The sequence below is a fragment of the Aythya fuligula genome, chromosome 1 (assembly GCF_009819795.1).
Source record: "Aythya fuligula isolate bAytFul2 chromosome 1, bAytFul2.pri, whole genome shotgun sequence".
In the NCBI taxonomy this organism is placed as follows: domain Eukaryota; kingdom Metazoa; phylum Chordata; class Aves; order Anseriformes; family Anatidae; genus Aythya; species Aythya fuligula.
The window spans coordinates 164,563,517-164,583,296 of NC_045559.1; the positions used below are offsets into that span (position 1 = coordinate 164,563,517).

Consider the following 19,780-nt stretch of genomic DNA (forward strand, 5'->3'; position numbering starts at 1 on the left):
TTGGTTGACAGCTTAATATTACAGCTTGTGAACTCCAGACACTTTTACTAGGTTTGTTTCATTTTCTCCTGTTGCCTGGCCAAATCCTACATGGTCTAACCTCATCTTTGGCTCGTCACTTACTATTTCAAGGCTGAACACTGTGGATCAAAGTCATTGTTAGCATAAAAGGGCACCACCTCACTGACTTCAGTGGAGTTTCAGCTACTTTTGTCAGCAGTAAATTCTCCCGTGTGTCCATCTCAACAGTGGATTAACTAAACTGCACTGTAATTTTAAATAAAATTACTGTATCCTTTGCCTTCTAATAAATTATACGCAATATCCACATGAAACTAGATCATACTCGTGCTGAACCAGCTTAACATGTCTGTATATGAAAATTGCATCCTAAATCCTTCTTTTTAAAGTGATACTAAGTTTAGCTTATAGTAAGAGGTTTAACATTCTGTATGTATATCATAACTATCCCCACTATGTAGGCTTCCAACATTTACTTTGCAGTTCATTCTAAATGTTCCCCCCTTTTAAGCAATTTGAAAACAAAATCCTGCTTTGAATATTCAGTGCACACCATTTGAGTTAACAGGTACAAAACATCTGAACATTTTGCTCATTTCTCTTAAGAAAAATGAAGCTAAGTTGGTATTGTTTTGAGAGGTATTTAAGTAACTTTTTTTGTAAATGTGCCGTGTTATCAAATGTAAAACAACTGCTTTTTTTCAGATAATTCTTAGAAAAATTTTGTATTAAACCTAAAAAGCTGATTTGCATATTTACAAAATCTTTGTCATAGCAAACATGCAACATACAGAACAAAATGTTTTGTTCTATGGCTGTTTATGAATTTTTCTATGTATTTTTTCTCCACAGAATGATTTAACATTAAAAAAAAAACAACAAACACAAGTACTAAATATGTCCAGTAAAAACCTGACAGATTACAATTCATGGCTTTTCCACTGCATCCATTCATGTGTAGCCTCTCATTAATTCATTTACTAAACACTGTCACAATGACAGTGCTTTGGTCGAAACACCACAAGAGAAAAAAAAAAGTGTAATGCTGCCATGTGTCAAGACATAATACTTGTAAAGAGATGAAACCTGCTGACTAAAGCCATATACATCATGAGAGCAAACAAATGACTTGAACACTCCGATATCGTGATACAGTGTCTTCCCTTTTTCTGCATAAATATACAAAATATACATTTCCAGTTGCCTTTGAGATTTCTTTTAAATGGATAATCCATACTCAAAAATTAAACTCATTTTAGTTGTACGTCGAGAGTCAATAGGAAATTGCATAGATACAGAACTGCCTCAGCAACAAGTCCAGCTTTCAGTTCTGATGCCTCTTCATGTGGAGAGCCAGGTGATCGGAGCGAGAGAAGCTGCGGTTGCACACAGCGCACTGGAAGGGCTTTGCCCCCGTGTGCTTCCTGTAGTGGCGCGTTAGTTCGTCCGAGCGTGCGAATCTCCAGTCGCAGCCCTCCCACGTGCACTTGTATGGTTTTTCACCTGGAAAGACAGAAGGCAGAGCACTGTCAGCTGTCGCTCCGTTTCCCGGAGAAAATGGGCGTGAGTTCGCACTGACACTGCTGCTCAGTTTAAAATGAAAAACAACAATGAAGTGGGAACCGATCCTTCCCAATTATTCACAGGCATGTTCAGCAGGCCCCAAATTAACAACCCCTTGTCTGTTTCAGCAAATTTTGCACTTGAACCTCTGATTAATGCTTCATTAAAATGGCACCACTTCAGAAACTTTCAAACATAAGCTTACTACTTATTCAAGTTAGAGACAGCTATGGCACAGAAAGGAACACAGGTTTTAAAAAATCCCTGCATGAGAAATATGCTTCCTCACATCCATCTCATTATGAGAGGGAGTAGAGAGAAAGTCTCGTAACAGTCAGGCCTAGTTTGTGATTGAACACTCGTACCTTTTAAAAATTTGTAAATTAAGTTAAACTGAGCTTTTTGAAAAGCTGAAACCAGTCTGAAACTAGAAGAAAGATTTCTATTAAGATTCCTTACAGTGTATAGATCTGTTTAAGATCTTCCGATGTGCGAACAAAGGTGCACAGTGTGTTACAAATACAACTGGGATAATATTTTCTAAAACGTCAGAGGCAACAAAATCTTGTGGTATTCTGGTTTGGGCTAGCTATATATAGAAGAAAGCATCTAAAAGACCAAAGTCCTTGTTTTCAGAATTAAATCTCTACAATCAGGTACTTAAATAGGTGTATTTTAGAGGTAGCAAGTGCTTGCTTGTTTCTATCGGTCTGTGCTGACGTAGACGGAGCATGGCATTGCTACATTACAGAAAATCTGAATACAACTTTGAAGTATCCTGCTAGACCTAAATACACTGGTCCAACCACCCAAAACACTTGCATTCATCCATTTTAAAACTATAAACAGGGTACTTGAAGCACGTCTATAATTTATGGACTTGCTTGTTGAAACGGGAGAAACACGAAGCCACGAAGTCAAGATGACTTCTACGTGAAAAGAGAACTTTACATGCGGACATACACCTGCTCAGGAGCTGGTATGGACATGATGTAACATACAAGTAAGCTTCATATGAAGAGCCTAAGATTACCTATTTATAGGCTATTGGTTGATGCTGGTTGACAAAAACACCTTTCAGTTCGCAGTCAATTGCTATCCCTATCCTTTATATTTATTTGATCCATTTGGCAAAGAGAGAAAGAAAACTGAGTTTATGCGAGCACTCGGCAGTAGCTTCACCTGAAGCAGAATCAGACCAAGGCTGGGATTTCAAAAAAATGCTTTCCAATACGGCTTACAGACCTTCTTTCTCCCTCTCCATTTGGTCTCAGACCTTTACCCTCATAGTTGCAATCCTATAGCGTTGTGGAGTGACTCATCCTGTTCCCTGTTTTACCATCATGTTAGCACGTGGAAAAAAAAGACAAGCCAGTATCCTGCATTTCAACTGCTTGTTCTGCAGAAAACACCATTTGAGAAACTTTAGAACAGCACTCCAGAGTCTCTTAATTTTCATTTAAATGAAATCATGGAACTGGTTTTGTCTGTGAGTTTGTACTGCTTCTTCTGATCACCTAAGTAGTAACTTTCCATCTACTAATAGCAGTAAAGTCATCTGTTTGTTCACCATGGGGAAGTACCTTCATACTTGCAGAATGATCACAACTAGAACGAGACCTCTAAAAGAAAAACGAACCAACTAAACAAGATGCCTCCTCTTTGCACAAAAGGCAACCAGGATTTATTGACATCACAAAGGAACAATATCAAGCCTTAAGAAAACAACAAACCTGGGGCCTGGAATCACCTCCCAGAGTTCAAAATTATTTGACAGATGGTAAATCAAGACCACTATTTCTTACAAATTTCTGTCATGGTTGAATTTATCCTGCCTGATACCAACCAAAGACTGGAGTGACCTACAACATAGGATATTTGTGTTTGTTCCATGCAATGTTAGACTGCAGGTTAAAATACACATCTCATTCAAACACAGTGCATATAGCTTTTCTAACGTCAGAGTAGCCAGCCGAGATAACGCATTTGGTCTTCATGGCAAAGTGACAGAAAATATCTCTATTCGGTGCTCAGGATCTTTTGCAATATATACGTGATCCTTCATTTATTTAAACTGGGTCTTGCAAGGTTTGCACTGCTGATCCACAGGAATAATGCCAGAGTCATCTCCTGTGAATATTTTTTTTGTGTGTTAAAATACACAGGAGTTGCACAAAAGTGTTAATTTTGCATTTGAAACACCTTAACCCAAAAACAGTGTATTTCCTTTTCTCCTTTCTTTCCCCTCTTCCTCCATATTGGCTTTAAGCTCTTCTAATCAACTGTTTCTATCTGGTTTAGAATTATTCTTTTTTAACCTAAATCCAGAGTAGTCTCATTAAGATGACTCTGTAAGAACTTCTGGACAATCTTTAATAAAAACTTTCACTTAAAACTGCTGTAATTGTCAGTTGTAACTGCCCAGGCTCGTGATCCCCAACAAAACTGCCTGGAGAGAGCAGATCAATAGATGGGTCTCTGTATGCTCCCAAGGTGTTTACCAATTTCCAGAATTGGCAATGAGAGAAATGGTTCAAGAAGACAGGAAGATAGCAGTTAGCATGTAAGAGACCAGGACTGCCTGGAATGAAATGGATGAAACAGAGACCAGGAGACTAAACCCATGGTTTCTGAGCTTGGTGTTGAGGAGGTGTATAAAGCATGTAGAAACTCACTGAGTGCTGTGCTGTGTTGTATTGAACAAGCAGTCTCAGAATTGTCCTGTACAGGTAGTACCTGACTCTAAGACCAAACAAAACCTCTGACCTCCCATTCTGACTCATTTGTGACAAGTGGTGCAAAGACTCCTGGCATACGAACCACCAGAAGCCAGGAATGCAGTGAATGGAGTGGCTTGCTGGACACGACAGGCTCCCAGTCGACGATGAATTCAATGGCAAGACCCCCACCAAACTCCAGGGGACCCGGGTTCCCCGAGATATATCTAGAAACTTGCACAGCTTACCCCACGGCAGCAGTCACCTCACCTTGTAATGCTGCCACGGCCACGAAGAGCCCCTGAAACTCAGGGAAAAGCCAGGCGATGGGGCAGCGGCACGTACAGAAAAGCCCTGCTGCCTTCTGCAGACCTGAGCTGAACTGAACAGCGTTCAGGGGATGCACGGAGGGGAACAAGCTGGTGCCTTACACAGATTGTTTTAACAGTGTTACTTTTATGTACTGGAAATTAAAGCCAGAATGCTGCTTTTAACCCCTGCTTTGGCTACCAGTAAGAACTGGAAAATGTATTTTTAGCGCCAATATAGAGGCCCAGATTATTTTGAATAAATCCTAGGGGTAAAATACTGAATATCTATGTTTGTAATGCTAGTTTCCGTTGGAAAGTTCTATTTAAGAACTGAATCAATTTCAAATGTTTTCCTTTTGGGCAAGGAGGAAGGGGGGCAAGAAGAAGAAGGTGGAGATTATTTTCACTCCTTTAAAGAAAGCAAAAGGACAACTAGCTGGTAGCATTTGCTCTCTCCCGGTCTATACACATGCTTTTTGTCATTTAGCAGAAATAAGAATTTGGTTTAAGTTCTTGTGGCAAGGGGAAAAAAAAAAAAAAAGCCTCACGTTACATTTTCTGAAGTGAACTTACTGCTTTACTACACTGACTTTAAAGCACTGAGCAATCCGGGCTGGAGGATTTATTTAAAAAAAAAAAACGACAACAAACAAACAACACGGGTATACAAAACAAGGGACACTGAACCCTTTATCCAGTATTTTCATTGGCTACATAGTAATGTAAGATTTGTTTACTTTAATGATTGTGTGAAATACAGTAGCTGCAAAGTCTCAGAAATATTTGGTTTTCCTCCAGCAATTTAGGACTTCTATAGGGTGTTAAACCAAGAATGCCATTGGTCATCAAATATGAACGCAGTATAGCTCAGTTACTGGAACACGATCACTGTATCAAACAGATATTTCACTGTAAAAGCAAGAAAACAGCTAACTCCTCCACTTCAGGGGAGCTTCCACGGGATTTGTTAGAATGTCAACACTGTTCAACTAAAACACCACGGAGGAAGCTGGTACCGATTTCTAGCCAAATAGCACACTCCAGCCCTTTCTTCCCAAGCCAGAAATATTATACACAGCACTTCTGGGAAACAGAACTGCTTTCCTTTAAATTATACTTCAACAGGATAGGGATTTCATAAGTTTAATTGGATTTTTGCATAACCTCCTTCCAGTATCACTGATTTAAAATATTTTGTTAGGCTTATACATCCCAAAATGTATTTTAAGTTCTTGAACTGTTAATAGGCATCCATTCTACAGTTTTAAAAATAAATTTGTAGAGCATGAGAAACAGGCTTGTACTCGAGCATAGAAATTTTTAAGTACTAATGTTTAGTTTGGAAGCTCTTTTACAGAAAGCACCTAACAAGAGATAAGGGAATTTAGCCTGAAAGAAGACTATTTTTCTTGCGATGTGTTTGTCTGCCAAATATATATATATATACATATATATATATATACATATATATATATATATGTATATATATATATATATATATATATACATACATACATACATACACACACACGCACAATGCCTTAGGATTGCAAGATGTCAAAAAGATGTCTGGATATCTACATATAACATGCCGACCATACTGGCCACTTCGACACACAAACTACCCCAAGGTAGATCCCAAGGTTTGGGATTCATGCTGATACCTCAAAAGCATTATCTGGGCCGGTGAGTCACAGCGCTGGCTCTTCTCCTTTTAATTTATCTTCATGCGACACGGTAGTTTAAAAATACACCAAGTGCTTTCCTAACATTAATTCTATCTACTGGCAGTGACGGTAGTTCCCATACTCATGCGGGTAAGGTACAGTGCCACCCACGGGGTGGATGTTGGTCATTCAGAAAACACCCTTTACCACGTTGACCTTGTTCTAGAAAATGTTTCTATTTAAGATGCTGTTTGGAAAAGAGTCACTGAAACCCCCCCATTAGCAATGAATTTCTCCATTAACAAAAAAGTAAGCTTCCTCACCTCACCCAAGAAAAGACTTGTGTGACTTTATTTTTGTAATTCACTACTAGAATTTCTTTCCTTAAATATAAAGCTGCAAACATTACAGGCCAGATTTTTCAAACCTAAAGTTAGTCAGCTGCATTGGTATGCAGAAACCCAAATACAGGTATTACACCCACCGAAACCTGCAGTGTCTCTTATTTTCTGTCAGAGCTATGAGCTTCTTTGAGAAAGAAAAAGCAGCACAGCTTTCAAACTGCAAAAACACAATGTCTGATTACAGGCTCCTAAGAGTATAAAATGATCCCTCCTCCTAGTTTTCCGTCTTTTTTATGTTACTCGTGTTTATCATGTGCAAGCTACCTAATGCTACGTGCTTTAAAGAGCGTTTGAGACCCACCTAAGTGTTTGCAACTACGGGCGAAGTAAACAGGCCTCTGTCAAATGGAAATGCAAGGGAGTGCCAGCAGCCTCCACACGTCTGACAGAGCAGGCACGGTGACTCCAGCGACTTAAAAAGGGACAATTTCACCCAAGGTCCTACATTTCAAGGCTGCTGCTGGACATGACAGGGAACAGAAGACACAGCCGACATGAGTAAGCTGGCTAGAAGATGAAATGCCCGTTCTTGTTCTGTAGGAAAGTGTTTTCACCTGGTGGTGGAGCAGGGGGTGGGGAAGGGACCCCTTTGAAGTTCTGTGAGGAGGCACGCATCGCCTCCATGAGTCACTGACAAAGACAACACGTTTCGGCTCTCTCTGTGCCATATCGCTGTCTGGCATCTGCCTCCTCAGGAGCGAGAAGACGGACATGTCTGACAATAGCAGAAAGCCAGCCCCAGAAAGCCCAGACAACACGTAATCCTGGCCCAAGCAGCGGCTGGCCTAGCTTTGGGGCAAGACTCAGACCCATCAGTACCACAAAACACCATGCCCCACTCAAATTAACTTGCACGTGTTTCAAGGCCAGCGCCTGGCACTGTGAGACTAGGTGTGATAAGAAGGTGGGAGGAAAAGCAGAAGTTTCTGCACTGTAGAGATTGTACCAGTAGGTATCTATGTCCTGTCCAGTTTTAAAACAGGCTAATGAGAGAGATTTATCTGGCCTCCAAGTTTTCTGTCACATTTGCTTTTACATCTTAGAATTAGTTGTCTTAGTTCGCTGACATACCACAATCAAATTTGTAGAAGAACTAGGAACAAATGCAGTGTTTTTCCTCCATTTTAGCTTGCCTGAAATAGCTCTCCTCTAGGTTACAGCATCCCAGTTTTAAACTCCTGTCTCTTCCCAGCTGACTGAAATCAAACACAGTTACTTCTGTGCCCTTCTGCTCTCATTCAAAATAAGTTTTTACCTCTGGAAGCTCACCTAAAGTTGGACCTTCCTTCTGTCATTGACTACGCGTTGCAGTTGTTAAAAGCAGATTTTTAGCTTGCATTTTTGCCTTCATTTAAGGCTGTTTTTTCCCAGAGAAAGAACAGAAAGCTGAAATTTCAAAACAAATAAAAAAAAACCTCAGCTGCTTAAAAGCTCTTTCGTGCATCGAAATTCTCTGTGTTGTCCAAGACGGAGAGGGATTAGAAGGCTGACAGCGCACAAAGAGGTTGAAGGAAATCCAGCTTATTTTGCGAGTGATGAAATAAATGTAGTCCTTGAAACATCCAGTCCCCCGGTGATATGAATGCATAACATATGCTGCACATTTAAAAATGTGATAAAAGCCTGTGCCTAGTATAGTAAGGGCTAATGGGTGACCATTAAGTGCTATTTCACAATAAAACAGGATTTTAAGGAATCCCGTAACAGAGTTCCATTTGGTAAGCCCCATCACTGATAAATCAAGTAGCGTTTGATCTTTCCAACAAAAGCATGCACAGGAGAAAAGGTAACTGTTTGGTAAGCAAATAGGACAGTCAAAAAACCTTATGCATCATTCCACTTCTGACTACAGCTATGTAAGGGCAGTATCTTTCTCAGAGCTCCCACCAACGCCCGAAGCGCTCTTGTTTTGCTAAGTGTTGTCTTACGCAGTTCAAGGATTACTGGGGAATCTTGACTGGCCTGCGAAACGGTTTATTTTCTTTCTGGCATAACATTCTGTCTTAACAGAGGTGGTCTCTCCACAAGGAGATATGCAAACAAAGAGGAAAGGAATTTTTTCTAAGTAGGTTTATAAGAAATCCATGCCATCTGGGGTGCATGGCCGTGTCTACAAGTTCTGTGCTGAAGAACACATTTCCTCATCCACGCCTGTGGTGCAAGAACAGCTCTTTAGCTCTCATACCAATAACACTGGCTCTTGTGTAGTCAGATAAGAGGTGCTCTTAAAATGGAATTCATTAAACATGTACTGTAGACTTCCAGATTTCCATCTACTGTATGCACACACAAAAAAAGCTGAAAGCAATACATTAAAGCTATTTTAATTCAAAGCGAAGCGCTGTACACTTGCCAAAATCAAAGGTTTTAATATGTCCTTAATCAGAGTTGTTAGAGATCACCGAATATAAATAATGCAGCCTGACAGGACAGGAATGCTGCTACCAAGATACTCAGACTAAACTAGGACATTACTTACATGTTTCTAATCTTTCACCGATGGGAGGTGCAGGTCATCTAACAAACAACAAACACCGCCACTCACAACATGTTCTGTGGAACCAGGAATCAATTGTCCAAGTCAAGCTCAGAAATTAATTACAATAAGGAATGTCTAATCAAATAATGGAAAGTTTTAATCACTGGCAATTGCTGTGAATCTTGGACTATATTAGCGTATGTAGGGCGGTCTCAAAATGAACTATATTTAAATCCGGTCTCTTAGGTCAACAGTTTCCTTATCAGGAATCAAATATCCTGGAACTGAAGTTTAATCCTCTCAGGGAGCAATTGACAGAAACAACAGTGTTTTTTTGTTGTTTTTTGCTTTAAGCTTTCATGCTCAGAGAGACTTTCTAGGCTTTTAATCAAAAGGAAAATGTCAGGCTTTTCTTTTAAGTATCTCAAGTCTAGCAGGAGTATCCCTCACCTGACACCTTGGAATTTCATCCCTGCATCCTAAAAATGGAGTGCCAGACGCTGACGTGAATGCCCGGTAATATTTAATTAAAACTTAGCCTTATATTGCTAAGACTTCACCCAGAAAAGAGCAACGCATTCAAACATGTCTCGTTTAGGTTATGACTACAGATAAAGAACTGAATCAATTAATCCAAAGGTCTGCAATCATCCACAAAGTGTTTGAAAAATGCATTATTTTCCCTTAAACTGTGGTTTGCAGAGGAAAATAATGTACTTCCATTTCTCACACAGGCAACTAATGGATTTAGCAGAATTCATAAATAAAAGATACCAACATATTCTCCAGCAGTGTCTAGCAACACTGCACTTTAATGCACTTTGTCAACAATTTTATTTAACTCTCCTCCATTTTTCCCTATTCTCTCTACCAATGACGGCATTTACTGACATCTCCTTAAAGTATAATCTGCACAACTGACTCATTCAACAGTTTAAAGAAACAGAATCTGCATGGAAATATTACTTAATGGCTATTTTCATGATCCAAAAGATTTTTCCAAGATAAAGTGTAGCTACAGACACGGAAAACTGCTACCATGAGCGAGGCAGAGCCTTGTGGAGCTTCAGTTCTCCACTCGTACAACACGAATGAAATCCTTCCTTTAATTCTCAGGACGATTCGAGTCAATACGTGGTTTTGTGAGGTGCTTTATTTCCAGTAGGAGTCCAATACTGCTCATCTTTCCTTCTAAAGAACAGGCATCCTGAATGCCTGGCAATGCTGTATGGTGCCACCATTAACACGCATACATGTATAGCTATGGCAAATTCAGAGCACAAAGTCCTGAGGACTGCTGAGGTCTATTGCACACAACTGGTTCTAATTCTGGTGTACCATCACAGGCTAATTCTGGATCGATTGAGGCAGAGATCTAAATTAAAATGAAACGTTTAACACCTTGAGGAACTGCACAGGATAGCAGCTGTCCCATGCCTATGTAACATTTGAAATAACCAGGGACAGTGGAAGTATTTTGAGTGCATCTCATTTAGAGAAATGCCATTTCTCTGGAGTTATCTCGGCTTCCACTTCCCATCACCAAATACAAACTAGATCTATAGATAGAGATGAAATAGTTCTGCAGTTAATGTTAGAAACTATTAATGGCAAACCCACCATGTGATCAGAGAACATGCCTGTACAAAGACTCTGTATACGGAAAACCAATATGCAGCTGGAAAATGTCCTCGATGTGTGCGGCTTGATGTGTTCAAAACAGTGACAGATTTTCCTCTAAAAAACATACACAATTCTCAAGAATGCAGCTGTTCATGGAAATAATAAAAAACCACCCTAGAGCCAGCAGCTCTGCTGCAGTATCACAGGTAGGGTACAGGTAGGGCATTCCAGGTGCCTGCATATCAAAGGCTCAACTTCAAGAGTCCCAAATTTTTACACATAAAGAAATGCAACAGGCAAAGTTATAGGACTGCTGTTTCTGAAGGACAGTTTGATATATATATGTGTCTACTCAGACATCACAGAAGAGATCTCTAATGAGGTTTATCTGCAACTGGCAACGAATTGCTTTGCGCTGACATTTGGCACATTTTTCTAGTTGGACACAGAGCTGTTATGCATGTGCCTTAAGGTAGTTTTCATGCTGGACAGCCTGCAATAAATGCCTAACACCCCCCCCACATTATACACACCAGTTGCACAATACAAGTTATGAAACTAAACTCGTTCCATGACTAACAGGTAGAATCATTTTAGAAGAAAATCCCTGCTTCAAGATGTCAAAAAAAAATCCAATCTGTTTTGACAGATGCTCCAACAGGTAGTTCAGCACGCTGAATATCACTCTGCCCATTTCAGGAAGAACTAATACCGAGTTAAGATAGCACGCTGAAGTATTTAAGCTATTCAAACATACTGGACATCTGCTCCAGAACTGCACAGAGATGGACGCACAATGTTGTGTTATCTTTGCAGCAGCTGAATATTTGCTTATGTTCCATGTTTTGGGTTACCAGTTTATCAACAGCCAAAATTTACTTTGCAATTTACATATGCTAAAGCATTGTCTAAAGGAAGGAAAAAAAAAAAAGTATGCCTGCTTCAGCAACTGGAATGTTAACCCTGCTTAGCTGTTTACATGAATATTGGATTCCAAATCAACAACGAAAGCGTGAATACAGAGTCCAGCATAATTTAATTAGATAAGAACTATACCAGTTTATACCATCTGACTCACTGCAAGGTAAACACCTAAGAAAAAAAAGTACAGGATTTTCCTCTTGCGTGCTTCCTCTGGTTTTATTTAAACATAGAAGTCTGACATGTTCATATTTGGATTCTAAGAAAGACTATAGCCTGCATTCCACCTATCAAAAATAACATTTTCCTTAAGTTTGTTCTCAAAGAACATCTATTAGACTCAGTGAAAGCCATTCAGCAGAGAAAGACTGCTAAATAAATACTGTGAAAAGGCTGAGATTTTCCAATACAAAAGGAAAACCATAAGGTCTGTCTTGACTTTTAATGGCAGACAAACTTTGCTGCAGGCTCTTTTATTTTAAGATGACAGATTGCTGAGAAGGGCGGGGACTGGTTGGGATGAGAGAGAGACTGCAGCCAATTTTAAAAGGTATTGTTAAGAAACTAAGAATAAGGAGAAAACAACTTCAGTGGTCCATGATTACTAAAGAACGGGTTTAGCCAGATAAACAGGTCTGCTATCCCTGAAGGGATTTGAAAGAATATCACACACAACTTTATTAAAATGGATTACGTGACAATTACTTCAGACTTTGAAGGTAAAAGCTTCACAAGTCTTTAAAAAAATAATAAATTAAAATCAAAGCTCAATAAACACCGTATGAAGCCATAGTTCTGGGGGATGGGGTGCACAGAAAATGGACTGTATGCACACACAAACACACCCTCAAATTCAGTCCTCCGTATTAAGTCCCTCTCCTCTGAGGTCAGCAGGGAGATTCCCCTGCAATCCTGAGGGAGCTGGGCCCCCAGCGTAACTCAGTTGCCCTGAGATTGTGTCCACTCTCGTTAGCTAGCGTTCAGTTAATTGATTTATGTGGTTTCGGATGCATCAGAGATCCTGCTCGTTAATCGACACATTTCAGCCGTAAATTATGAGGGAGATTAGAATCTTTACTAGAAATCTTCAAGTATTAAATGAATATTCAAGAGAGTTAAACTAATCCAAACTCTGAAATAATGCAGGTAACAGGATATGGACTCGCATTCTTGCATGTTAACACTTTAGACAGTTTATCCCTTCATTCACCTCCCCAGAAGACCCTTTGTATTCCAGGCTTGCCTAAATTCACTAGATTTTTATCTAAAACAACATTCTTGTTTCCATGAATACATCAGCTTCTCTGACCTTTGCACATTAATCCACATTTCTAAGGTCAAACATCTATAGGTGAAAAAAAAAAAAAAAGTGAAGGTAACAATAAACATTAGTGACCCTAAGCAATGTACATTAATGATGTACACACACTTCTATGCACACCAACACTAACTTTTAAAACCTAGTCATTACCGAAAGTACAAAAAATACAGATTTATTTAAAAAAAATATTTTTTTTTTATTTCAAACGAAGCCTAAGTAATGCTCATTTTTAGAGTAGAACCTTGTTTTTATGTTCTGCCTAGTTATTGTAGAAAGCAAGTGACATATTTAAAACTGAGACTCAATTGCTGGCTGAAATGCGTAAGTGCATGGACACACACTTACAGATTTTTTATTAAAGAGCAGTAATATAGCACTCTGTGACATTATTCAGGTTTATAGCCTCACAAAATGTCTTTATTACGCTAGTTGGTAATGAGTGAATTTATACGCATCAAAAACGTGTGTTCTTGTTTAGTCTAATACTACAGTTCAGCAATAATCCCTGTACAGTTGCTTTTAACTTTTTACTGTGATTGCACCACAGATAACTCTTTCATTTATCAAAACAAATTTTCCATAGTAACATTTAGCCTGGAGATACTCGATTTCTCTACAATAAGCTAACGATACATTCAGAGCAGCTGCTGAAACACATCCTTGTTTCCAGAGATACTGAAATATTTTGTTAGATCATAGCTCGTGTTCTGTTCTGTTGACTTTTGGGTTAAACTTAGGTGAAATCCCAGTACTTGAACAGCACAACCACAGTGTTGACAGCCTGCTTCACTAAGCGAATTGCTTGAACTGTGACTCCTGTTTTGCTCTGGATTGATGTTTACACATAAGAGTTTGCATTCGCACTCCATTTTAAAAACAACAGTAGTAGCCCTCTCATTTTATTTCCACAGAGGAAAACAAAAAAAGCAATTGTCTTTTTACTGTAAAGATTTAGCGTGACCAGTTTTGTATTAAGATCCCAGCAGAGAACTATCCTAATAGCTTCAAATGTGCTGTTGGGGAGCTAGGTATTTCTCCCCCTACCTCCCTTTCTTGTCATGCCTTCTGTCTACATGGGTCCACTCTCAGGGGCAGACCCTGTGAAGTTTTGCCTTCAAATAACTGTTCTTTGAAGGCACGGCTTGTGCATGCGTGGATAAGCAAATCTTTGTCCTGAGCTTGGCTCGGTGCAGGCCCACGAACTGGGACTGTCTGTAGCTGCGGGCAGAACTTGATCAAGGTACAAACACAAATGTTACACACAAACAGTTTTCATTTTCGTTTCCTCCATTTTAATGTCTTTCACCAGCAAAAAAATGAAATGAAGTCTCTGTTCTTTTTACTGGAGAACAATTTGTCTTAAAAAAAATAAAAAAGCACACTTAATGCTAAGGACTACTTAAATGGAGATACCTGGGGAATTTTCATGACCTTTCTGAAAAAAATTAAGTAATTCCAACAGGCCAAAGATAAAGCTCAGAATAGAAAATTCTTTATTTAGATAAATTTTTAAAATTAGAGCACTTACTATGCTGAATTCATTATTCACAGGAAGCGAGTCCTATTTTTTGAAATGCAGTACTTCCATCTGCTTTATTCTTAACTGATTTGAGTTTCGTATTGTAAAAGGTTCAACAAAACTGCATTAAGAATAAAAAGAATTCTTACTGGCCAAACCTGAAACTTTTCTTAACTGCCAGCCTGATCTCATACCACTCTACAGAAAACAGGGAGAAGATGGCAGATCAAACGCTTCTGCCTTTACAAAAGATGCATAACCCATTAATGAGCAAGACCCAGCGAGAGAGCGAGTACATACCCGTGTGAGTTCTCAGGTGCGCTTTTAAGTGAGAAGACTTTGTATAAACTTTCGTGCAGCCTAAAACAAAGTAAAATAAAATGGAAGAGAAGTGTTTCAGTAGGGAGAATAGGAACGCTTCACATTACATTTAAACTTCCTCATGCAGTGCTGAGGTACTATCTGGAAACATTTAAGTTTATTACCTTCTGGCACCATAATCATTTAGAAGTATAATTTAATATAGAAAGCTCCTAGGAGACATTGCTTTACATAGGAAAAAAAAAATGTTTCTGGTAGACTTAATACCTTCTAATGTAGTGTAGAACAATCTACGTATAGTAACACCTGCTACATAAATTACCAACTCAGAGACAGACTTTTTTTTCTTAAATTTCCTAAAGAATTTGCTCAAGCCAGTCTGTGTTGTTGTTACCCAGGACTCTACATCACTTTTCCATTATGCAGTTATCATGCTGCACACCGATCGGGCTATACACCACTCTGAGTAGTATTTGTAAAGGGAAAGAGAACCAAGAGCCGCGATTTCTAGGTGCGCACAGAGCGGTGTCAGTGTCCCATACCTGGCACCATGTATTACTTGAAGGAAAGGGTTGTAGAGTTAGATTCCTCTTCCAGTGCAATTTAATAGAAGGATAGGCTCGAAGGGAATTTATCTGTAGACAATTTTCAAAGGTAGCTTTAATGGATTTATCTAGGCAGCTGAATTCCCTATTTGTACCAGGGGAGATACAGCCATAGCCTTGGCTGCCAGGAACTGAAGTGAGTCTTTCAGCGTCAGATTCAAGCTCAGCTTCTGCTCCATCACAGGAGCTGGAAAGGCAAAAGCATGAGCTGGACAGCCACGCTGACTTTAATTAGAGAAGGTTTTTGTTTTTTGTTTTTTTACTATGTTTTAAATGGAACACAACTTTTATAACACAGGAAAATGCGCTCAGGAGTTTAAGAGGGTAACAAATGACACAAATAAAATGATGTGCATTATTTAAAGAATGTAAATACACACCACACAAAATAAGATGCTGAAGAAAAAAAATCTATTTTAACGAGAAATTATTTATTTCTCTAAGCATACTACAGCTGAAAAAAAAAAAAGACTGTGATTAATCACACTTTCTTATCACAAGAGCTCAGTTTTCTGGAACACATTGCTTACCAGGATAGTCACAGTAGTGAATGCGTCTTTTCTCCAAATCTGGGTTACTTCTTCTGTTGTATCTGACTGGCTGGATGTTCTGGGGAGTTATTGGCAGAGTTGCTGGTAAATTCGGGTTGTGAATTGCCAGCTTGGAAGCTATAGTTGCGGCATATGAGGGAGGAGGGGTTAAATTCTGTAGCATCTCTGCTTGTCTGTCTGGACTCCCAGGCTCTGAGCTTGGGGGCGAAGGGGGGAAGTAAGTGGCCTGCTGCTGAAGAAACTGGTTTGGCATGGTGTAGGTGCAGGGGGGAATACCCTGGAACTGTTTCATTGCAGTCTGTGGAACCGCCGAGGAGAGGGTGTTAAGGCCTGCCATGGCTGAGGGCATGGAAACATTGCTAAGGGAGTCCATGACGGCTGCCTGAGGAGTCGTGGTGGGCATATCTAGATCCGGCGAGCTCAAGAGCTGATACAACTGGCCTTGCTGGGGCGTGACGGAGAGATGAACGTCTGGAGTCGGAAGCTCCTGCTTGATGAAAATGTTGTTCACGTCGGGAGTTTGGTGAGAGCTGAAGATGCTGGTAAACTCGGGAAGGGCCTGAGTAGGGGCAGGGGCTGGGGCAGTAGTTTCACTCTGGTGGCTGAAGATGGTGACGGGTTCGGTCTTGATGTGGGTTACGCAGGGTCGCTGGGATTTGTACAGGCCAGTTCTCAGGTGACTAATGTCGGGGAGGAAGACGTTCATGTTGATGCTGTAAGGCAAGCCTTCACTGTCAGTGAAGAACTGGTCTACGACCGAGGCACTGTCTCGTCTGTACTTTTTATGTTCGGGGATGACAGGGACGGGCGGGAGCTGAGGTGCCAGGTACTTCTCCATTTCACATCTTGTCTGCAAAAAGAAAATGTAGGATAACCCCCATGACTTGTTACCCACTGAGAAACAAGACTGCACGCACGTCGCGTGAGGCTTCAGAAATAAAAAAAAAAACAGTGCTCTTTAGCCAACACCGAGTTAAATACAGGGGAAGTTTTAAATAAAAAGCTGCCTTTTATAACCGGGAGGCTAATCAACATCATCAAGAACGGGAAGGTAAAGTGCCGGCACGCAGAGCAGGCACCGAGACTGATCCAATGCCTGGGCGCACGACAAACTTTTCATCTTTTATGTCTACAAGACAGCACTACACGGAGGAATGACAGGCTCCGTGTCTAATCTACAGATCTGGCGCTCGGGAATTCGCTGTTTAACAAGGCTGCTGCCGATCTGCTTCGCCCGTGCCGCTTTGAAAGGCGAACTTTAAGCAGCCACATCCTCGGCCGGCTCTCCCAGCGCTTCAGACGACGTTTGGCCACATCTGATTCCTGCGCTTCCAGGATTTCTCGGGCTCGGAAGAAGGGCGTGCGGTGAGAAACGCGGAGTGTGAAGATATAAATAACACCGAATAAAAGGGGGGCGGGCTGGCTACGCTAGCGCACCCCTCGTGTGAAGCGTCCCGGGGACTACGTTAAAAAGTTAAAAATATATATAGATATATATATATAAATCTGCACGGTGTGTAATTGTTTAACAGCGTGCTCGACACGTCCCTATTCATGCCTCGGTGCCGTGCCGGGAGAGCTCTTTAATTACTGGGGATCGTTCCCTTGGTGTAGTGGTGCGAGGGAATCCGTGGGTGGCGAGCGCCTGATGCATGCCTGGTACAGTCATCGGCAAAACATTTATCGTGCACTCTCCAGTGGGCAAATGCTACATTCCCCCTCGCCCTGTCAAGAAGACGGCGCTCATTCCAGATCCGTTTAGCACCCGAAAAGAGAAAGCAGCTGCCAGGCAGCAACCCCTGCCCCAGAGCGGCTTTCGAGCCCTTCCTTCAAAGGCAGACCACCAGAAAACACAACAAACACACCGGCCCGGCGCTTTGATCCGGGGCTGCCCTAACACGCCAGGCAGCTTTTTGATTTTTTTTTTAGTTTTTGGGTTGTTTTCCCTCCTCCTTCCACCCCCCCCCCTCCTGTTTACAAGCCGGGGGCAGCTCGCTTTGAAGCCGAGCCCCCAACCCGCGGCTCCCCCAGCAGCCGGGATCCCGCCGGGATTTTGGGACGGGCACGGAGCCCCCCGGGGCGCGTCCCCCACCCCAACGCGACCCCACCCCGGGCAGCAGCGGCGACTCCCAACGCACACCCGGCTCCCCCCGACCCGTCCGACGGGCAGCACCCTCTCCTTCCTCCTCCTCCTCCTCCTCAGCCCCCTTCCCCTACCTGCACCATCTCCTCCGCCGGCAGGGTCGCGCCGCCGCCCCCGCCGCCCCCCGGGTGCTGCTGCTGCTGCTGAGGGGGCGGCTGCGGCGGCGGCTGCTGCTGCTTCATGTCCTCCCCGGGGAAGATGGGCGCCTCCCTGGCCCCCAGCACGGGCTTGAGCTGCGCGAACACCGGCTCCTCGGGCTGCTGCACGGCGCCCAGGCGGGCGCTCATGCTCAGCACCCGGGTGGCCATGAGGCGAGGCGGCGGCGGCACGGACCCAGCGGCGCTGGGCGCTGGGCTCTGGGCGGCTCCGGCTCCTGCTCGGCTCTCGCTGCCCAGCAGCCCCAGCCCGGCGTGGCCCTCAGTGCCTCCGCCCGTACCTGGCCGCGGGTGTCTATCGGGCGGCACACGCCCGCCCCTCTTCCCCCCCTCTCCGCCCCTATCTCCCCCTCTCCGCCCCCCGCACCCCACCCGGCGCGGGGAAGGGGCCGGCCCTCAGGGCCCGCGGGATGGCGGCGGGCTCCTCCCCGCGGCACGGCACGGCCCGGCCCGGCAAGGGGAGCCTCAACAAGTGCCCGGCAGCCCCGGCCCCCTCTGAGGGGGTTTTAGTGTCATGCACAGCCCTCCGCGGCTGGGTGTAGCCGCCTTGCGCACCTCTCGTCTTCAACAGTTTGTTATTATTGTTATTATCGATATATTTTTGTCCCGGAGGCAGCTCGTGCTCGAAAGCTGCCGTGAATAAATGTTGGTGCTACCGTGTCCAGCATCGCTGCCGTGTGCTGGGGAAAGTGCTGCGATCAAAGTGGCTGGAAGGAGGGGAGAGGAAAAAGGTGGAAGAAGCAAAAAGGGGAGAGGACAAGGCTGAGGCACGCTGTCGCTCTCTCACCCCTTTTTTACTCTTTCTGTGATTATTTTTTCCCCTCTGGGACAAGGCGAGTTTCTGTCCGCGCGCTGGTTTTGAGGTGTGGTTTGGGCGCAGAGCGATGCCGCTGCAGGGGCCGGCCAGCGAGCTGGGCTCCCTCGGGTTTCGCCACAGGAGGAGGAGAAGGAAGGAGGGACACCGTCCTGCTGCACAGCCACAGAGGCTTCACACCGTCTGGGAAAAGTACAGCCTACCAAAAAAAAAAAAAAAAAAAAAAAAAGGAAAAAAAACACCCAAACCTTTCCACCCTTGTGTTGCCTTGCGGTCCCGGTCTGCACGGAGGGAATCTCCGGGTCTGGAGAAATGTTGCCCTCCCCACATCCAGCCCCTGTCATTCACAGACAGGGCTCTTTTTCCAGGGCAAAAACATAAATAGCATTTTTCCCTGGGCAGCCTCGCACGCCTCCCAGCCCGTGCAAGGAGGCTGTTGCAGAAGGCCAGTCAGGGAGCCAGGAGGAGCGCAGCACAGCATTTACTGCACGAAGCGGCTGGCGAGCAGCGTGTAGCTGCTTGGTGCTCCTTGCTGCTAACGTGGGTCTGGCTGCTCCCGTCAACGCAGCCCTAAAAGTAGCACAGACTGATTTCCATCCACTGCTAGCACGTATTCAGCTCATACAGTGTGTTAACTTCAGCGTC

The 19,780-nt window shown here is 42.8% G+C and overlaps 1 protein-coding gene across 1 annotated transcript; it reads right to left on the bottom strand.

Annotated features, from left to right (window-relative positions):
* Positions 1-877: 877 nt before the first annotated feature.
* Positions 878-18,474, bottom strand: KLF5 (Kruppel like factor 5). The gene is made up of 4 exons (XM_032208039.1): positions 18,241-18,474; positions 16,003-16,873; positions 14,847-14,906; positions 878-1,524 (listed from the first exon to the last, which is right to left on the bottom strand). Exons 1-4 carry the CDS (start codon positions 18,472-18,474, stop codon positions 1,346-1,348), a joined length of 1,344 nt encoding a protein of 447 aa, XP_032063930.1. The 3' UTR covers positions 878-1,345.
* Positions 18,475-19,780: the final 1,306 nt, after the last annotated feature.